The sequence below is a fragment of the Pinus tabuliformis genome, chromosome Q (genome assembly GCF_031772625.1).
Source record: "Pinus tabuliformis cultivar Carrire ecotype Pingquan chromosome Q, CPIR1, whole genome shotgun sequence".
Lineage (NCBI taxonomy): Eukaryota > Viridiplantae > Streptophyta > Pinopsida > Pinales > Pinaceae > Pinus > Pinus tabuliformis.
Genome location: NC_142296.1, coordinates 747333654 through 747354832, shown reverse-complemented (window position 1 = coordinate 747354832; position 21179 = coordinate 747333654). Strand labels below are relative to the sequence as shown.

Below are 21179 nucleotides of genomic sequence, written 5' to 3'. Positions count from 1 at the left end.
AGTCCTTGCTTCTTTATGCGGGATTCCAAAGTTTTTGACACTCAGGATCAAAGGTACGGTACAGGGACAGAGGGTGTCGGTGCTGGTGGACAGTGGGGTTACCCACAATTTCATAGATGCATAGAGGGGTCTCACCACAACAGAGTTCGAGGGGTTCTCAGTCCTAGTACAAAGTGACCGTACCATCCAATATACCAGATACGTGCCCTCCTTGACTGTAGTTGTGGGAAACTACTCGATGACAGACCATTTATTTGTGGTCGATGTGCCAGACACCAATGTGGTGATGGGTGTCTAGTGGCTATATTCCCTTGGGCGAGTCACGATAGACTGGAGGAAACCTGAGATGGAGTTCATGGGGCTAGATGGCAAACTAGTGGTCTTGAGAGGCATGCAGCCTTTATCCACCTTAGGTAGTTTTGGCCCATAGGATGGAGGCAGATCTCTGGCATTAGGACATTGCATGGGCAGTCGAGTTGAGGATCTCAGAGGTTGGGGGACAGGCGCAGCCACCACCAACAGACATACAGGCTTTATTGGACAACTATGCAGTAGTGTTTGGGAACATTCCACCAGGGCAACCACCAGATAGAGGGTATGAGCACACCATTGAGCTGGAGCCGAGTATACAGGCAATCACCAGTACTCCTTACAGGCAGTCATCAGTAGTCCTTATAGGCACCCCAAAGCCTATAAAGACGAGATAGAGAAGGCCATCCAGGAGTTTCTGGCGTTAGGCCATATCAGGCCAAGTTCCAGTCCTTTCGCTTCTTCCGTAGTGCTGGTGAAGAAGAAGGATGGAACCCTCCAGATGTGTATCAACTACCGAGCCCTTAACTGGAAGACTCTTAAGAACCATACCCCATTCCTCGCATTGATGAGCTTAGAGGAGCCAAGTACTTCTTTAAGATTGATTTGCGTTCAGGGTACCACCAGATCAGGGTTCGGGATCAGGACATCCTGAAGACAACATTTAGGTGCCACTATGGGCACTTTGAGTTTCGGGTCATGCCATTTGGACTGACCAATGCTCCAACCACATTCTAGTCTTGCATGAACCATATCTTTTAGGGACAACTGAGGATGTTCATGCTAGTGTTCTTTGATGACATCCTGATTTATAGCCGGACGTGGGAGGAGCACCTCCAACCAATGTTGCACGAAGCGGGAGCGAAGCGGAAGCGCGGAGCGCGGAAGCGTCATTTTCCAAAAATCTAGGAAGCGAAGCGTTTGCGGAAGCGTCTGCTATATATATATATTTTTTTATATTTTTTTGCATTTATACTCAAAACAAACATCCCAAATACCAAATTAATTGTAGAAGACATGAAAACATGCATATTTTTGCATAAATCAAGATAGATATGGCATCCATGATTCCATTGTAGTTACTAGTATGTACAACAATCATCTATATTCTAGCTATTACAAACATACATCATGAAAACCGACCAACGTAAATGCAGTAAGCATCAGAATCCCCTGGCCCTGTCTTTTGCTCTTTGGCACTTCTTGATTTCCTTGCACGCCCTTTGCGCAACATGATTATTCACTCACCATAATATCTTACAACAGTGACATGTTTTTTTGGACGCATTTTCTCAAGATCCGATAGTAATAATCAGCATATTGAGGACAGTTAAGTTCTATCTGTTTAAATGCCACCAGACAGATTGGTGATGAGCAACATTACATCATATTTAATATCATGTGGATCGCAATAGACGGTACTTACTGAACATCTTCCTCGCAAGTTGCAAGTATATATTCAATTGATTTAATAAACTGATATCTTATTCTATACGTAGGTAACGACGAAATTAGCACACTGCTGTATTTTTCAATTTAAAACAACCGGTAACCTGTTATGCCGCTCTTTCTTATGGCCTCCTCTCCTATCATCACTCGTCATTGTTACGAATGAAAGCAGAGTGACTTTCGACGCAAGTGTTGGGATTTTAATTATTTTTTTCTGTGAATGATCTCATCGCTGAGACGGGGCTCAACCTCTCTCGTTCGTTTCTGGATAACGTGTTAGGTAAGCATTTCAAATAATCATATTGTAACTTGCCTCGAGGTACTCTACGCGGCGTTCAACCGTTTATTTCTGACAATGAAATGCCTAGCAAATATTAGATGAAGCTGTAGGTAATGATTTTGCTTCTCAAAAACCAGGAATCGCTCAAAAAATGCGGAATCGCGCTTCGGGAAAAACGGAATCGCGCTTCCTTTGGCGCTTCCGGAACGCTTCCATACGGGACGCGATTCCGGCCTAGGATCCGGGGGGGGGGGGGGGGGGGGGCTTCCTGCAACACTGCCTCCAACACTTGCAGGAGGTACTGTGCATTCTAGTGGAGCAAGAGTTTTATGCGAAGCTCTCCAAGTGCGAGTTTGGATTGATAGAGATGCTTTATCTCGGGCATATCATTGGAGCAGATGGGGTGAAGGTTCACAAGGAGAAGATTTGGGCCATCTAGGATTTGGCTATTACCCTGAGATGTGACTACGTTGAGAGGCTTCTTGGGTATTTGCACTTACTACAAGAAGTTTGTCAAAGGGTTCTCACAGCTAGCAGCACACTTGACCGACTTGACTAAGAAAAAAGCCTTCGCATGGATTGTTGGAGCATGGGCCGTCTTCGATCGCCTCAAGGAGGTGATGAGTAGTTGTCCTATTCCGCCACTCTCGGACTTTTCCCAACCATTCACAGTGGAGTGTGATGCATCAGGGGTAGGCGTTGGAGCCGTATTGTCACAGGAGGGGCATCCCATAACTTTCGAGAGTTGGAAGCTCCTACCACATGAGCTGTCATATTCCATATATGACAAGGAGATGCTGGCCATTATGCATGCATTGGCCAAGTTCTGCCAGTACTTGGTGGGCAACCGATTCCGGGTGAAGACTGATCACAACATTCGTCGACATTTCATGGGGCAGCAAGGCCTCAATGACAGGCAGCAGAGATGGGTCAGCAAGGTGCAGGCCTATGATTTTGACATTGAGTATGTGCAGGGCAAGCACAATGTGGTGGTCGATGCTCTATCCAAGAGACCAGCTGGGTTATCTCTTATGAGCATCTGCTGGGATTGGGAGGCTTAGCTGTTGGTGGAGTACTCCAAGGACAGGAGGGCCTGCGAGGTGCTGGTGTGATGGATGAGGCCATTTATTACAAGGGGCATATTTACTTAGTGCCCAACTCGCAATTGAGGGAGAGGGTACTCTAGGCAGCTCACGATTCACCACTGTCTGGATACCAGGGGTTCCGGAAGACTTACATGGCTGTTCGGGAGAGGTTCATGTGGAAGGGCCTCAAGGAGGACGTGCTGCAGCACGTACGGGAGTGTGAGGCGTGCCAGTGGAACAAGGGGGAGCTAACTCACCCCGCAGGGCTACAACAACCACTTCCCATTTCGGAGGGGAAATGGGAAAGTATTTTGATGGATTTCATCACTGGGCTCCCCACGGTACAGGGGAAGGATTGCATATATGTAATGGTTGACAGGTTGACCAAATTTGCCCACATCTTCGCCATCCCTACTAGATACACGGCTGCACAGGTTGACGAGTTGTTCTTCCGAGAGGTCTTCAGGCTACATGGGCTCCCCAGGAACATTGTGAGCGACAGAGACAACAAATTCATGGGTGGCTTTTGGCAGGAGTTCTTCAGGTTGGTTAGGACAAAGCTCACTCCTAGCACTAGTTATCACCCTCAGATGGACAGTCAGGTGGAGAGGGTCAACCAATGGTTGGAGGGGTACCTGAGGAACTATGTGACAGGTCAGTAGAGGACGTGGATTCGGTGGTTGCACTTGGGCGAGTTCTGCTACAACACCACGCACCACATGTTTATCGGTATGACTCCTTTCCGTGCTCTCTATGGATATGATGCACTAACTTTTGCTAATATTGTTTTCGGAGACAATCGGACCCTAAAGGCCAAAGACTGGGTCCAAGAGAGCCAAGATATCCTCAAGGCTCTCAAGGATAATTTAGCGACAAACCAAAATCAACAAAAACTGTATGCAGATTGGCACAGGATAGAGAGGCACTTCGAGGAGGGGGACTTAGTATGCCTCTGATTGCAACCTTACAAATAGTCTACGTTGAAACATAAGGGGGGCCGAGAAGCTACAACCACGTGTTGAAATTTCTAAGTCTATCCGTTAGAAATTTTATCTGTATTCTTCTGGTTTATTTCTCCTACTTGTTAATTACAAACAAGTTATTTAAGCATATAAACATCGAAATAAACACAATAGAGTCTCAACCATTTACAGATCAACAGTTGAAAGAAATAGCAAAGTCACAAGTGACACCATTATTTTTGGACAACTCGTCCTCAGAAAAACGTAATGTGGGAAAACCGGTGCGACAATTCTGAGGGTTATATTATTATGCAATATATCCTTGAGTATAATTGGGTGCCAAACTGGCTCACCCGACAGAAAAATAACCGGCAGTAATACCTCTCTATTCGGAAGCAGGTATTCAGAAAACTTGCCCCACGAAACCCTCTCCAGCACCACTGAAGCACTGCGTCAGCCTTCTTGGCCTCTGCGTCAGTTTCAGAACCCTCTGCGTTAGCCCTTTGAGGCACTGTGCAGCCTCTGGGACCCTCTGCGTCACTCTTGCTGCCATTTGTGTGGATGACGCAGGTCCTCTGGCCTCTGCGTCAGTTTCAGAACCCTCTGCGTTAGCCCTTTGAGGCACTGTGCAGCCTCTGGGACCCTCTGCGTCACTCTTGCTGCCATTTGCGTGGATGACGCAGGTCCTCTGGCCTCTGCGCTGTCTCTGCTGGGCTCTACGTGGCCTGCTCTGGCATCTGCGTCTGCCTCTCTGCCTCTGCGCTGGTCTCTTGACACTATTTTTGCCTTTCTGTCCAGTACTCACTGCCCCTTGCTGCTGATCACTGAGTCGACTTTACTTAGCAACCCTGCTATAGTAAATCGAATGACTGATCACTCTGGTGTGTTCTCCAACTGACCCTCAAGCCTCCTCTTATACTTTTCCTGTTGGTCCTTCAATGACCGAGATTACATCTCTAATCAACGACTAAGATTAGATTGGCTTGATCCATGACTTTTGGAACCTTCTAACCCAGTTGTATATTAATACCCATTAATATTTTTTTTTCCTAAGTTTAGACTTAGGAACTCCATTAAAAATATTAATTATTTTAATATCTCCCAAACCGGTTAGAATCTGCCCAAACCATTTCTGGGTCTTGGAAATCTCATGTGGTTTAGCCTCTCCACCAATTTTCATGGCTAGAGCACATCTGATGCTACCCCAAATCAGCACCACGCTTCTATGGGCCCTACCGGGTGACTAGGTAGGTTGTGGAGGTGGCTTATTAGCCAGAGCTGTCTCGAGGGAGTAGAATCCATAACGTATTTCATGTCTCATGCTTGAAGAAGGTGCTAGGACAATAGGTGACAACAACGACTGATCTACCATTGTTGGATGATGAGGGCCATTTGTGTTGGAACCAGAGGCCATTTTGGAGAGCAGGAAGAGGAAACTGAGGAGCAAGACCATCAGGGAATTCTTGGTATGCTGGAAGAACTTGTCGGAGGAGGATGCCACCTGGGAAGGTGAGCACATACTGGAGCACCCAACTTTGAGGTTGCTTGAGGGCAAGCAACATTGCGAGGGGAGGACTGTCATGTCCTTTTCAAATGTATTAGTCACGGGGTGTAGCTACACAATTTTGGCTTCATTTTTGGCTTAGGAGGAGGACCCCACACACAGAACTTAGGAACTATAGGAAATTTGACTTTATTTTTGGCAGCTAGTGGAATGTGGGGGCCACTTACATGAATATTTCGAATTTGGCATTTGCATGAACTTGGAGGGAATCAAATTACTGGAAGGAGGGGCCCACATGAGGCTAAGGGGGCCTAAGGTGATAAAAGAGGAAGGAGCTTTCATTTTGCAGCATCTTGATCATTTTACAAACAAACTCATCTTTGTATGCTCTGCTGCTTAGCGAGTCTACCGACTGTTTAACCACGAATCATCCAAGCGGGAGATTCAACCTCCACTTCGGGGGACCATCCGTGCCCGCCCTAGGGAGTCTATTCCACAGAGATTGCAAAGGTTCTAGCATAGTCAGTCACTTCATCCAACCACGTAGAGGAGGAGACTGCGTATTTTCCCGGTAGTCAGAAACACGCAGGAGGAGATTGAGCCAGCCAGGAGGTCCATAGTTTGCTGGGAGTTCTGGGAGCTAGAAAGGTTGTTGGTGGAGGACATTTTTGCTGAGTTTTGCAGTTAGCTCAACAGGTGTTACAACAATATGATTTTTCTGGGCAGAGGGCCTGCGCAGGCCTCTGGCAGCAAATTTGTGGTGCTTGGGAGAGCAGCCATCTGGGCCAAGAATCATCTGGGGAGCAAGGAGCCAGTTAGCACAGGTTAACCCAACATTCTAGGGGTGTTTTTAGAGGGATTTGCAGGCTGTTTCCTGCAAGTTGAAATTGGCAGCAGCAGTTGGGGAGAGGCTCCAAGGAGGCCAAAAATCCAAATTCAAAACCAGATAAATTTTTTTCTGGGTTTTGTCCAAGTAGTCTGAGGCTGAATGGATATAATTTTTTGGGCAGTTTTTGTGCACATTCCAGCAGGTCGAAGTTCAGTAGGGCATCAGTTTTACTGGGACATCGCAATGCAGAGTGGTGCAGCAACTGGGCAGCCTTCAGCTCAGCTATTCCATCACCTAGGTTTTACCAAGCTTGTCCTTGAGACAAGCTCAGGTGCACCATCTCATTTATATTGTACCTATGCTCTTAGAATTTATAATATATGGCTCAACAGTTCCAAATTTACATTGTTTTTATGGATGTGAAATGCATGTTTTTAATTTTATGCGGCTGCACTGTTTATTTGTTTAAATATCACTCATTTTCCTACTTAGGAACATTACAGAAGTTTCTAGAGGAGTACTCTTCCCTCGAGGCTTCTAGAGTTTTCTTTATACAATTGAGCCTTCTAGTATTTTCTAAATATATTTTTTGAGAGGTGGTTGGAGATTGAAAACTATAAAATAAAGAGAGCTGTCATTTGCTAGAGGTGTGAAAGAAGTGAGAAAGAATCCTTAACATTCTTTTCTCCAGCTAGATCGTCAAGGTTAAATTTGATTGCTGAAGTTTCCTTTATAAATCTGCTGTAAAGATCTTTTGTAGAAGGGCAGTTTTGCTCCATAAAGAAGGTTTAAAGTTAAGTCCATGATTTGTATTGGTGGAAGAGGTGCACGTTTGGAAGATCCCTCTCTTTATTTCTGCATATTGAAGAAAGCTATATGGTTAATTAGAGCATGTTTATAACATCATAGTTCTGCCTTCATCCCTTTCTATTTGAACCCTCTTGAATTTGACCAACTCCATTTCTCAACTAGGTTGACAGTGGTGTATTTGTTCACCCATTTATATAAAAAAGATCTTAAACCTTTTCTAAGGTTGCCCCTTTTGTGTTGGAGGAGAGTTGACCTACAGCAAGAGAAAGAGTTGCTGTGGTAACAAACAGGCAACCTTCCTATTTGCCCCTAGGGTTGTACTTGGTTTTGAGACTTTGAATACATTTGAGTGCAAGTTTGGAAGGTAACAAGTCCAATGATACAAGTATAGGGAGTTACTATGGTTGGATGAAAAAATAGAAAAAAGATTCACAACTAGTGCTACAGATGGTCGTCCAAAGGTGGTAGGTTAACATTAGTGAAATCAGTACTAGAAGGGATACTAGTGTTTAGGCTTTCATATTCCAAAGGGCATCCTGGGAATGATAAGAAGAAAGTGTTTGAGTTTCTACTCAATCTGCATTTATGCTATATTGTTTTCAATGAGGATCACTGACATATGAGATGATTGTGCACACAACTAATTTTAAATGAAGGTGGGCTCTGGGTGGGAAATGCACTTATGAGGGAAACAATGCTAAATTTACCACCTGACTCTGAAATTTGATTGAGAGTTTTCCAGTGATAAGCATTGCACATGATAAGCTTAGAAAAGGTTGCAAACCATACTCATGTGATTGGGATCAATCATTTCCTTCATTTTTCCTTTTGTGAACCATTCTCATCATGTTTTCTGTGCATTTTTGATTTCCAAACCTTGAATCTCATGACTCAAATCTGCGTGCTGCCTGGCCTTCATGTTTCGTTATTGGATGTGACTTGATCTCAATATCCTATGCCCCAATAGCTTGTTCACATCTTTTGTTGCATGCCATTGCATCATTCCAAATATACATGCATAGGTCACTTGCTCATTTTACACTCGTCGATTTGGTATCTGACCTCTCATGCCTTTTGTTGAAAGGTTACAGTGGTTGCTTGTCTTTTCTTCAATCCCATATGATAAGGTATGGAAATTTATGCAAATGTGAACATTAAAACATGTTAACCATGAGATCACATCAGTCATTAACTAGTTGAAAATGCAAATGGGCCAAGGAATGTTCCATAGAAGAGCAAGGACACAAGCGCAAATGAGATTAAACCAAACATGCGAGCCTTGAGGGTTTATTAGGTTGGAATTGTTATCAAGAAGCAAGTAACTTGCCATAAATGGAACTAAGCAAATCCATAACGCATAACACAAAGTACTACAAAGCTTCATGTAAAGAATAAAGGAGAAACAAATATGTTATCATTCTCGATCATCCATGCAATCTATAAGACACATAAACCACAATCCATAAACTTGAAAGCATCTTCAAACATTACATGTGGATGAGTCGAGAAAAGGCCATTTGATGTCGAAGCTCAAAATAAGAGTTTAACTAGTAGGGTCCCCAAGTTCGGCAACTTTGGGGCTAGTTGAGGCCTCAACAAAAGAGCTAGGGTTTTGCAGCCCTAGCTGCAAGGGGTCACGAGGCAAAGGTCAACTGTTTCTACGAGTCCCTTGAGGTTTGCATAATCTTATCGCAAATAGAAAATGACACTGTTCCCACCTCATCCAGTGGGATCCTCTGAGTAGTGAACTAGCTCCTCCTCCATCCAGCTGCAGGGAATCACTCTGAATTATCATCAAAGAACTATTTTATATTGTATGTCACCTCCATATCTGTTTATTGCATGTGCATATTTTTGTAAATAGATGATGAACTGATGAAAATGCCTCATGATAATTCCCACGTTTCTTGAATGATATGTTAGTGTTTTATTTCTTTTATTTATTTAAACCACATGCACTATAATGTACCATTGTGCTATATAATAATGTAACAAGGGATGAGAACTTGAGGAAGAGATGTATATGCTGCAGTATCATCAATAAAATCTGTTCCTCTTTTTGTGTCCACATCTGTATCTCTCATCTGTATTTGTTAAATTCTAAAATTCTACATTCATAATACGATTTTACAGAATATCTTCATGTACTAGGAAGCTTTTGGAAATCATTAAGGTAATTGAGCTACAGATTTCCTATTAGTATGTATATTCTTGGCTGACAGCTAATTTTGTACAGTGGAAAGATTGGAGGGATTTCTTTAATGTGGAGAACAATGGTGCAGAAAAAGTTGAGCCTCTCTTCATCAGCAAGGTTTGGCTCCCTTCTGAAGTATTATGCAGATGCAATGGTTTTTGCAGAAGTCTGCTTTTCTTGTTCTCTCTATTAATATCATTTAACAACTCGAAGTGGAATAAGAATGACAAAGTGTTTTAGTATGCCTGGAGAAAGAATTATAATCCATTCAGCTTTAAAAGCTGTCTAATGTTGCAAATTAAATATGCTTGAGAAGTTATTTCTAGTAAAACTGTTTCTGTGTAGAATATTGTTTTTATCGGGAATAATGACTTTGCTATAGAGCTATCAGTTGGCTTCCCGTCTTGAGGTTAATCAGTATTTCAATTCGACTATCATAATACCCTGGACATGACAGGTTAACACAGTTTTGCAGCTAGCCTTGGTTGGCCTAGCTCTACTTCAGCCTGAAATAGGAACGGATGATTCACTCACTCTGGTGACATGGTTAAGGTTTTAATTTTAATCCGGATGTGTTCTGAATTATGTTTATGCATCAATTGTCACATGAATGCTGGAAAATTTTCTTGTACCATCTACCTTTTCTACTATCTTAACTCAAAAGCATTTTTGCCAAATTTTTAGGTTGATATAAGTGGTTGATACAAAAGTATGGTGTGTTTGCAGTTGGTTGGTGGCAGCAACAACATTAGCATCATGGGCAGGTTATGGACTGTTATACTTACAGAGAGGTTCTCAAACAGCTCTAAGAAGTCGAAGAATAATGTCTAGCCGCAAGGGCCAAGATAGTCGATAGTCATCTCTGGTAATTGATATTCTTATGTATTTGATATTTTACTTGCATTCCAATTGTTGCTTGTATTCAGCTTTTCTTTTATGAATGCCTCTTTCTATCGTCTCTTGGTGCTTTAGTTGATTGAATCTAGAAGGGCCATTGGATCCATTAGTACTAAGTAAGGCATACACAAGTCTGAGTGTGTGGACATGTCCTGTGACAATGGATTTTTTTTAATCCATCGAAGAACATACATTGATCGTGTATAATCGTGTATTTTGATATCTACAAATTTAGCTGATATAGTTGGCCAAAGGCATGTATCGTTTGCTTGCACATTTATGATAGGGATGGAAATATTCAATTATGTTTGTGTAAGAATTAATTATAAGATTGTGTTTCAATGCAATAGTTTATACTAACAGGACAAAGAAATAGAATTTATGCAAGGCACAAAGTGTTAGCTTTTGAGGTTACTCTGAACCTCAAAGTGTTTTCACCCTACTAGGAGAGTGCAAGGTCTCCTAGCACCTTGGTGCACATTTAAGGTAAGGATGGAAATATATCAGCTATGTTTGTGTAAGGATAAATTATAATATTCAATTTCAATGCAATAGTTTATGATAATGGTACATAGAAATAGAATCTATTAAAGGCTTGATGTTAGCATTCAAGGTTTGCCCCACAAGTGTTTTCACCTTGCTAGGAGAACGCTAGGTCCTTTGGCCCTTTGGCAATACTTTACGGGATATGGATGGCTTAATTTGGGTAGATGCTTGACCTTGGTTAGAGTGCTAGCATAGCACCCATACCTAGGATGTTGTTACCTTGATCAACATGATGACTAATTCATTGGCTGCACACAATGTGGGAGTTTGTTGCTTGATTAGGGGAGGTACTTGTTACCCACTGAAGTTGGGTAGCCCAAAAGATAAGATGAGATAAATGTATTAATGTCCAACTCATGACCACAAAATTAGGTCAATGGGACTGTGATAGGTACAATGATGTTTGTGCATAGTGGGAGTGCTAAAGTGGCTCTTATATAAGACAAAAATCAAGAAGTAAAAGAGCATACTAATCTAAAACCCTAGATGACCAACTCCAAAGAATGAAGAGGCAATCCAAGAGAAGGATGTACAAAATGTGTGGCTCATTGGCCTATAGTACCAATTGTAAGAGGTGGTCCTAGATCACTAGAGCTCTCTCTCTTAACATCTGAGGTCAAATGGATAAAACTTAGCATAGATGTTTGTCTTGAAGAATAACAGGGTAGGGGGCTTGAGTGAGTTTTGTGCGATTGTCTGCAAAGATGGGCTTGTCATTGAGGTCTAGAAGGTCCTCAATGTGTCACTGAACTGACTGCTGGAATGGGGTCTGGTCTGGGGTTGCCTCTGGGATCTCATTGAGATAGGAATGGAGCCCCATGTCCTCACTAATCTAGAATCATTTGATTTCATCTGCTGTTTGGTGCCCTGAATCGGGGGTACTGTAAAAAAAGAAGTAATATGCTGAGTAGAAGTTGATCTTTGGAGTGGATGTGGTTGAAGAATGGAAGTGTGAAAATGAAGAACCTTCTGCATGTATAAGGCCAAGCATCTTTGGTTGGGGTATCTAAAGAATTGACCAAGTGTCTGTATCTTGCGGAAAAGGCAGTGGAACCACCCTCAAATCACATAATAAACTGTACAACTGAAGATTAAGTGCTCCTTAGTCTCTACCTCCTAGAGATGGCACAACCGACATACCCTGTTTGAGCAACTAATTTGGTGGTCACTCTCAATTCGTAATCTATGAGACCCAACTCTAAACTGGCCCAGGTGTATCCAAAGAGCATGTGTCCAGTGGTGAGATGTATAAGGAGGTCGAATAATATGTCCATCTCTCATAACCATGAAGTGCACAATGTAGAAGGCCATCTTTGAGCGTAACCCACCTAGGGGTTGATCTGGGTGAACCTCACAAACTGCTTGTAGATGTCCTCTCTAATGATCATGTTAAACTCCTATTGTGTGGGTAGAAGGTGACTAGGTGCGTCTAGGGAATATCTGAAAGATGGGAGGCAATCAATCATAATGCCAATGGATGCTAGAAGAGCCGGAAAAGCCGGAAAAGCCAGAAAAGCTGGAACTGCCGGAAAAGCCGGAATTGCTGGAAACGCCGGAACTACCGGGAACTGCCGAAACAATCGGAGCATCTGTCTCCGTAGGAAGGCAACATGATGTATGAGATAATGGGCAGCATGATGTATGAGATCATGGGCAACATAATAGGCAGGATGATGATATGAGCATGGACAACATAATGATGCATGATGATATGAGCGTGGGTAGCATAATGATGAATGAGATTATGAGCATGGGCAACTTGATGATGAATAAGACCATGGAAGATGTAGCATGATGAGCAACATGAAGATGAGAGCAGCTCAGTCATCAAGGTTCAACACATGTGACAATATAACAAGGTGTCACACGGTAATGTGCAACAAATAGACGAGATGCAACACTATGATAGGTGAACGAGTCACCTTAGAGAATCAGTTGAAGCAATATGTCTTCAACTGATCTCATGCCGATATCAAAAGTCAAAGTGATTGACTTCTATTGTAAATGTACTATCTCTCTCACTTTCTCTGCTGAACTTTGAAGAACATAAAAGAAGAATTGATCAAGGGTTTCCCCACATTGTGGGGTTTGTCATTGGCTAGCGCCACATCTTGTGTCCTCTTGTCTTGGCTTGTCTTCTGCGATTTATATTTATGTTCTATCTGCAGTTTACTTTATGCTGATGTGATTGCTGATGTGGAAAAGAAATTGAAATAAATTGCTCTAGCATAGATCATACCTGAAATTAACATGGAATCAGAGCTGAGGTGAAGACAATGCCCAAGCGAGAGTGAAAGAGAAATCAACAAAGACAATAGGGACAAGACAAAAGGATCAATGAGTTCCACATCTCTCTTCTAAGTTCGCTAAGGGTGACGTGGAAGCAGAGAATATTATCAGAATGGCACAGCGGAAGATCACTTCATTGGGAAGTTCAAATATAAGGGTGGAAGGAAAGGCAGATGCCTTGGTTGCAATAAGTTCGGACATCATGCAAAGAGCAGAGGCACATCTCTTGATGAAGATAACAATCATTCCAGGGACATCTTCAATGGTCAGAGGAATGATAAGTAATGCAGGTCATCAAGGAAATGGTCAACTCTTCAAAGAAAGCAAGGAATCCCAAAATCTCTTTTATGTACCTGATCGCAAGAAGAACTTGGTGTCCATCTCGGAAATGGAAGTTTAAGATTTCAGGGTGGCACTCATCGATGGAAAGGTATGTTTTTGGAAATATATTTTTCGAAGATGTTTTAGAGTTCAGGGTTGTATCAAGTCCATTGGGGACCATGTCCATTGACTCAGCACCGGAGGTCTGTGAATCAGATGGTGACTGGGATGCCTGAATTCAAAAAAGAGCATGAAGGTACATGTCTGAGATGTACCGAAGGAAAATCTTACAAGGGGACCATTCCCCTCATGTAGCAGGTCCACAGGTTTGGAACAATCTATGGAGTTTGAGATTCATGAACGGGAATCTCATGTATACAGGTGGAAGAAAGCCCTCTATGGCTTGAAGCAAAACACCTCGGGCGTAGTATGAGAGGATTGATAACTGTTTAATGAAGCTGAGATTCACTAGGAGTGAAACCGATCCAAACCATTACTTGAAGGTTGTGGATGATAGACCTCTCATACTGGCACCTCATAAGGATGACCTATTTCTGACAGGTGCAGACCCTCTCATTTGCAGAAGTAAGAGGGAGTTGGATTCCGAATGTGGAATGATAAACTGCAAGCCTGTGACTACCTCAAGGATATTAACTTTCAGAAGTTATATGGTAGTGATGTAAGAGCAGATTTGGGAAATGCCTTTGAGTTTTATAAACTCAATCACGGTGAGGTTCTTGTTGAACTTCGGACATATGTTTTGCAGTTAGCATGGTGAGCTCATATTTGGTTGAGCCTCACTAGATTGGTGCCAAGAATCCTCTGAGATATCTTCGGGGCATAATCTCTCATGGATTCAGATACACTGTTGGAAATATGAAAATTGCATGATTATTCGAATGCTGACTGGGCAGGCAGTGTGGAGGATCACTAGAGCACTTCTCAGTGCTGGTTCTCTTTGGATTCTGCTTCGATATCATGGATGAGCAGGAAGCAGAAATCAGTTGTTATAAGTACTGCTGAGACTGGATACATAACTACGAGTATGACCTCGTATGAAGTTGCCTGGTTGTGGAAACTCTTTATTGAGTACACATGATGAATACCACTGTGATTCTCTGAGACAATCAGAGGTGGGACTCGATTATTGAGGAATCCCGTATTCAATGATTGCTCCAGTAGATAGACATCAGATACTGCCTTATCTGGGATATGGTAAGTCGATGAGCAAGGAGGCTCCATCACACTGAGATGATGTACAGGTCGCTACACTTTGTCAGAGCCCCAGGGAAAGATCAAATTTGTGATTTTCCCGAACGACTTGGAGTCGTTGAGAGACCCTTGTAAAAGGGTCCTGCATGTTGCATACATTGAGCTCTGGGAGCTCTAGGGGCTTGCGGTACTTACTGGAGCAACATACGACCACATCGTGACTCACCCTCCCCTGGTGCTGCGCACTAGGACAGTATGATTTACTCTCCCGTGGACAGGATGATTCGCTCTCCCGTGGATAGGATGATTCACTCTCCTGTGGACAAGATGATTCGCTCTCTTGTGGGACAGGATGATTCGCTCTCTTGTGGGACAGGATGATTCGCTCTCCTGTGGACAAGATGATTCGCTCTCTTGTGGGACAAGATGATTCACTCTCTTGTGGGACAGGATGATTCGCTCTCCTGTGGACAAGATGATTCGCTCTCTTGTAGGACATGATGATTCGCTCTCCTATGGACAGGATGATTCGCTCTCCTGTGGACGGGATGATTCGCTCTCCTGTGAACAGGATGATTCGCTCTCTTGTGGGACAGGATGATTCGCTCTCTTGTGGGATAGGATGATTAATTCTCCTGTGAGGTCTGGATGAAGTGTTCTCCATGACGATTGTGTAGCAGGATGATTAGTTCTCCTGTGAGGTCTGGATGATGTGTTCTCCATGACGATTGTGTAGCAGGATGATTAGTTCTCCTGTGAGGCCGGATGATGTGTTCTCCATGGCAATTGTGTAGCAGGATGATTAGTTCTCCTGTGAGGACAGGATTGATTAAGTTCTACTGTCGAGGCATCCTACCAATGCAATTTGGGACTCATGGGAAGTACCTCTCATTTGATCAACGAGCAGGGAAATGAGGGTAGGGACCATACTAGTACCGATGGATGCATCGCTGTATCTAGCGTACTCCCTATGCTAGGATGACCTTCATTGATCTGGGATCAATGATACTAGTCTGGGACCAGTGGTAGGAGTTGTACCCACTATGACACTGACTTTGGGTCGGTTGAGGACTGGTCTGGGACCAGTGGTAGGAGTTGTACCTACTATGACACTGACTTCGGGTCGGTTGAGGACTGGTTTGGGACCAGTGGTACACACTCTGAGACTGACTTCGGGTCAGTGGAGAATGGTATGACACATTCTCGACCAATTCTTCTTCTTCATGGTTCAGCAGAGCTAAGTTAAGCAGAGCAGAGCCAGCAAAGCTGAGTAGAGCCAGTAGAGCTGAGCAGAGCCAGAAGAGTTGAGCAAAGCAGAGCAGAGCCAGCAGGGCCAACAGAGCTGAGCAAAGCAGAGCAGAGCCAGCAGAGCTGAGCTGAGCAGAGCAGAGCAGTGCAGGGCACTGATGGCAGAGATAGTACAGTTGGACATATGGATCAGCGGATGGAGTTCTCCCTAGTTGAGAGCGAGTGTTAAAATTGGCAACTAGGGCCAAACTCCATGTGGGTCATATTATGGTAGCTGATATTTTTATTGGATCCCTCTCGTTGAGAGGTGTAGGATTGATCTAAAGATCATCCGATTCCGATAAGTATTTATGAAGTTATGAATTTATTTATGTTATGGACAAATTGTTAAGTCGGCCAGCAACTTATGTAGGCTCAGAAGCCCAATAGTCATGTCTATTCAACCTCTACGTTTTAGCATGATGTGAGATCATGGGCAGCATAATAAGCAACTTGATGATATGAGCATGGGCAACATAATGATGCATGATGATATGAGCATGGGCAGCATAATGATGAATGAGATCATGAGCATGGACAGCTTGATGATGAATAAGACCATGGAAGATGTAGCATGATGAGCAACATGAAGATGAGAGCAGCTTAGTCATCAAGCTTCAACACATGTGACAGTACAACAAGGTGTCACACGGTAATGTGCAGCGAATAGACAACATGCAGCACTATGATAGGCGAACGAGTCACCTTAGAGAATCAGTTGAAGCAATATGTCTTCAACTGATCTCATGCCGATATCAAAAGTCAAAGTGATTGACTTCTTTTGTAAATGTACTATCTCTCTCACTTTCTCTGCTGAACTTTGAAGAACACAAAAGAAGAATTGATCAAGGGTTTCCCCACATTGTGGGGTTTGTCCTTGGCTAGCGCCACATCTTGTGTCCTCTTGTCTTGGCTTGTCTTCTGCGATTTATATTTATGTTCTATTTGCAGTTTACTTTATGCTGAAGTGATTGCTAATGTGGAAAAGAAATTGAAATAAATTGATCTAGCGTAGAACATACCTAAAATTAACACTTACTCTTAGATACGATATGTGGGAATGCCAATGGCAAATAGTAAATACAAAACAGGGTAGATACTAGAACCGTAGATCAAGATGGAAGAATCTCATAAGCTATAACTCATCAACATCAAAATCAACATCACTACCACCACTGCTCTCTTCTGATCACCCCCCTCTGTATCTAATCTAATCCTTGCATCTGTTGTTGTGGAGGATGACCCTTCAAGAGGATTACCGTCATCCAAAGTGTCAAGCTAACACACGTTCATTAAGATCCAAGTTGGTCAATTCCAAGTCATCACTGCTGTCCAGACCCATATCATTAGGAAACACATCCCACATAGGTCTTTCCCTTCAACCACTCTTCCTATTGCCTGTAAATAAGACGAAGGTTGGTGTGCACATACACCATTGTCTTTGCCCTTCTTCAAACTATATAGACTCGCATATGTGTTCCAATTCCTCTCGCAACAAGAGGATGAAGTAACTTGAGAGAGGATCCTCATGGATAACTGCTATAGAGGAGGGCATGTTGCCCCATGAGTTGCCCACCAAGCATAGGGATTCTTAGCCCCCTGTCTCTAATCACATCATAGCCTGCAAATCTCCTAGTGCTAGTGAATACACCATTGTCTCTGCCCTGGACTACTCAAGCATGCTCTTCTTCGAACTATATAGGTTCCCATATGTGTTCCAATTCCTCTCGCAACAAGAGGATGAAGTAACTTGAGAGAGGAGCCTCATGGATAATTGCTATAGAGGAGGGCATGTTGCCCCATGAGTTGCCCACCAAGCATAGGACTTCTTAGCCCCCTGTCTCTAATCACATCATAGCCTGCAAATCTCCAAGTGCTAGTGGATAGCTTTGCAAAGACATCCTCCACCTCACAAGGGATGCCTATCCTGAAATGTCCATCTAAATGCATCCTTTCTCCCTTTTGAAATCTCAACATCCATGTGAGGAGGGAATCTGCATGAAGGTCCACCATTGAGCCACTCATTTTTGTAGTATTTTGGATTCAATGAGTGAGCCAAGCAATGCAAAGGTGTGCAATTCTTGTCCCACCTACTAACAAGAATATACTATATGATGGTGAAGAAGACCTTTGCTAATGTCTCATACTTAGGGCACTCATTCTGAAAAATAATGGTCCTCACAGACTCAATCATGGAATCCCACCCCTCATAAACCTCTCCTAGGATGGGTTGTTAAGTGTTTGCAAATCGTAACAAAGCAATGATAGGGTCCATGATCTTAATAGTAAGATCTACCCTCTCCCACCAAGCATCATCTAACACTGCATCCTTGACTTTTTTTTACACTACTTGTTGTATATTTCTCCAAAAAGTCGAAAACTTTGAAATAACCATGGTCCCAAGAGCGGTCTTGACTTGCCTCAACCTCTTCAACATGATGAATGTGGAAACGAACCGTGTATTTGAAATCTTCAACAATCATAGATGTGTGTACTCTTTGTAGATTGTGAGGGCATTGGTATGATTTTGTACAAAGTTGCGGATATTGCATGCATCCTCAATAAGATTTCCAACCAATGGCACATCATAAGCAATAGATTTAAGTGCTAAATTCAAAGAATGGACAATGCAAGCTGTCCAAAATATTTTTGAATATTTAACTTCCACAATCATGCCAACAACCTTGCAAATAGGTGCATTGTTTGTAATGATTTGCACACAGGAATCAACCCTACATCTTCAATATATATATATATATATATATATATATTTAAAGGAATGGCTATTCATTGCATAAAATAGACCTGTTTTGAAGGCTAGAACCTTTTACAAAATATTCCAAAAATTCTACAGCATCTATCCCCAAACTCCACTTCATTCTTTCAAATTTAACCCTAGAGCTACACAGAACATATTGAAATTGGTTCCTCCCATATACTCCCCAAAAAACACCGAGAAAAATTACAAATCTACATAACATAACCAAAAACTAAAAGAGTATGTAACGACATTTTTGTAGACCGCAGGCGACGTGGACTTCCTCTGCTTCTGCAATGAACTGAACCGGAATGAATCCTTGTTCATTAGTTCCTTCACCTTCTTCCTCATCCAATAGATCCTCTTGATCAATCTGCTCCTATTAGTCTGCATTCACTTGCATGTGTTCATCAGCCCCAAGCCTTTCTTCATTTCAAGCCATGTTTTCCACTCGAAATTCGAGCATCTCATTTGCAAGTTGTAGCCAGTCCATCTTAAGCTCCAACAAGCCTAGAGGTTGCAAGAGTGCTTTAGAATGGGCCCTGGATTTTTCCATAAGCATTTTAGTATGCCAAGAGATCAGGGAGATTACAAACTTTAGAAATCCGACACCCTTGCCAGTAGGAGCCCTAAGTCCTCCTCTGCAACCACCCTTGCGAGAAGGAGCCCTAAGTCCTCCTCTGCAACTCCTATAATCCGCTCCATGATTTGGATATTGTGCTGAATGGAACTGAGAACTTGACATATTGCATCTCTTGAAACAATTCCACAACCTCCATACGCTCCCCGACATTCATATATGTTCGTTCCTTCTCTTTTCGCCACATTCTTGTTCCAAGCATCATTAATGTCAGTCCTTGTTGGAAAATCAAGAATCTTGTATATTATGTTTGACTTTCCTTACTTGATAATTGTTGGAAATACTGAAAGGGGGGTTGAATCAATATTTCTTAATAATTAGCACTTTTAAATCTTTTCAGAGCATTAGTTAATCTTCAATTATTATTAATGTTTATGCAGTAATAACAGTAAATAAAAGAACATAGTAGACACAAGAATTTTAGGTGGAAAACCCCCTCCTGGTGAAAAACCACTGAACGCTTTTCTACTAAATTCTTTAATCTTCAGCCCTAAGTGAAATGAAAGCAACAACTTCCTAGAATTCTAGAAAAACATTCTTCTCCAGCTCCCACTGGAAGGATGCCCCAACACCCTGGTATCTTCAATAGTCAACGGAATGGATGCCCCAACATCCTAGACCAACCTACCACCCTAAAGTGTTCACAGGCTCCAACCTGTAGGCGACTTCATGCACTCGCCTAGCACCTCCCTGCCACCCTATAATGACTGAAATGAGACAAGAGTGTGGATTCCCGTACCAAGGACAACGGTCCACGATACAATATGATTTACAATGATTTTGACCGAACACCCAATCACACTATGACCTGCAACTGTAATATCCCTTATCCGGAATATACCCCAAACTCAAGCAAACTCCAACCAGAGATGGATTGGGAGGGCATTTACCAGATATGTCGCCTCTGAAAAGAGGACGAGATCCGGAGGCTACCTGGCCCTTTCCAGACTCTGTCTAAGAGTATAAGAGAAACACCCAAGTGGTATAATAGCCAAGAATGCTCAAAGAGATACAAATAATAATGATGCAACGTATAACAATAAAACCATAAGCAGATACTCAAGAAATGCAGAGAGAATGCTAAGCCATTTTATTATACTGAGTAATAGAATGAGTATAGGAGGTGATCAGGAAGATGGCACCTTGACTTGCACAAGGCAAGTGAAGAAATACACTCAGAATAGCAAAGGAATGGCGCCTCTCTGAACTGCGTCCCAGCGACTGGAGTTCTGCTGTGTTGTTGTTGCTGCTAGAAATCAAATGAGGATTTGGGGCTGCTCCCCTCCTCGGAAATGGCTGAAACTCTGGAATCAGACTCTACTCAAGAAACCCAGAAAAGCCCAGAAAGCGTTTCTGAAATGGCTGACCCCCGAAAATCACCCCCTTGGGGTTCTGCGCAATCTCTCAATGCTTTGCGCTGCCACTGAATGAAACCCTCCAGAAATATGCCTGAAACCCCTGCCAAAAACTCTCCAGATGCAAGGGCTGATCCCCTGCTCTATCTCTCAGCACAAATCCTACTGCAAACCCTCAACCCAGAACTCCTGCCAGAAAGAACTGCGTCCCTCTCTCAGTGCTGCGCAGTCCTCCAAAACGCTGATAAAACTGCTGCTGAAATGCTGATGAATCTACTGCTGAAATGCCAATGGAAATACCTTGCCCGAGCAGGCACTCGAAGTCCCCCGGGGCTAAGGGTGAGATCTCCGAACGGAGACACTCAATGCACTAAACAGTGCTGCAGACTAGCTAAACAGCTAGCGTGCTCTAAGTCGAAATGACTATCACAAATGCTCATAACTGAATGATC

General features: G+C 42.9%; 1 protein-coding gene across 1 annotated transcript in view; it reads left to right on the top strand.

Annotated features, from left to right (window-relative positions):
- Window positions 1–21179, top strand: part of LOC149221693 (CDP-diacylglycerol--glycerol-3-phosphate 3-phosphatidyltransferase 1, chloroplastic-like) — a 220106-nt gene that overhangs the window by 175364 nt on the left and 23563 nt on the right. Inside the window, 3 exon segments of the mRNA XM_089385191.1 lie at window positions 9465–9539; window positions 9880–9974; window positions 10149–10287. Coding sequence (XP_089241317.1) covers window positions 9465–9539; window positions 9880–9974; window positions 10149–10278 — 300 coding nt within the window. The 3' untranslated portion in view covers window positions 10279–10287.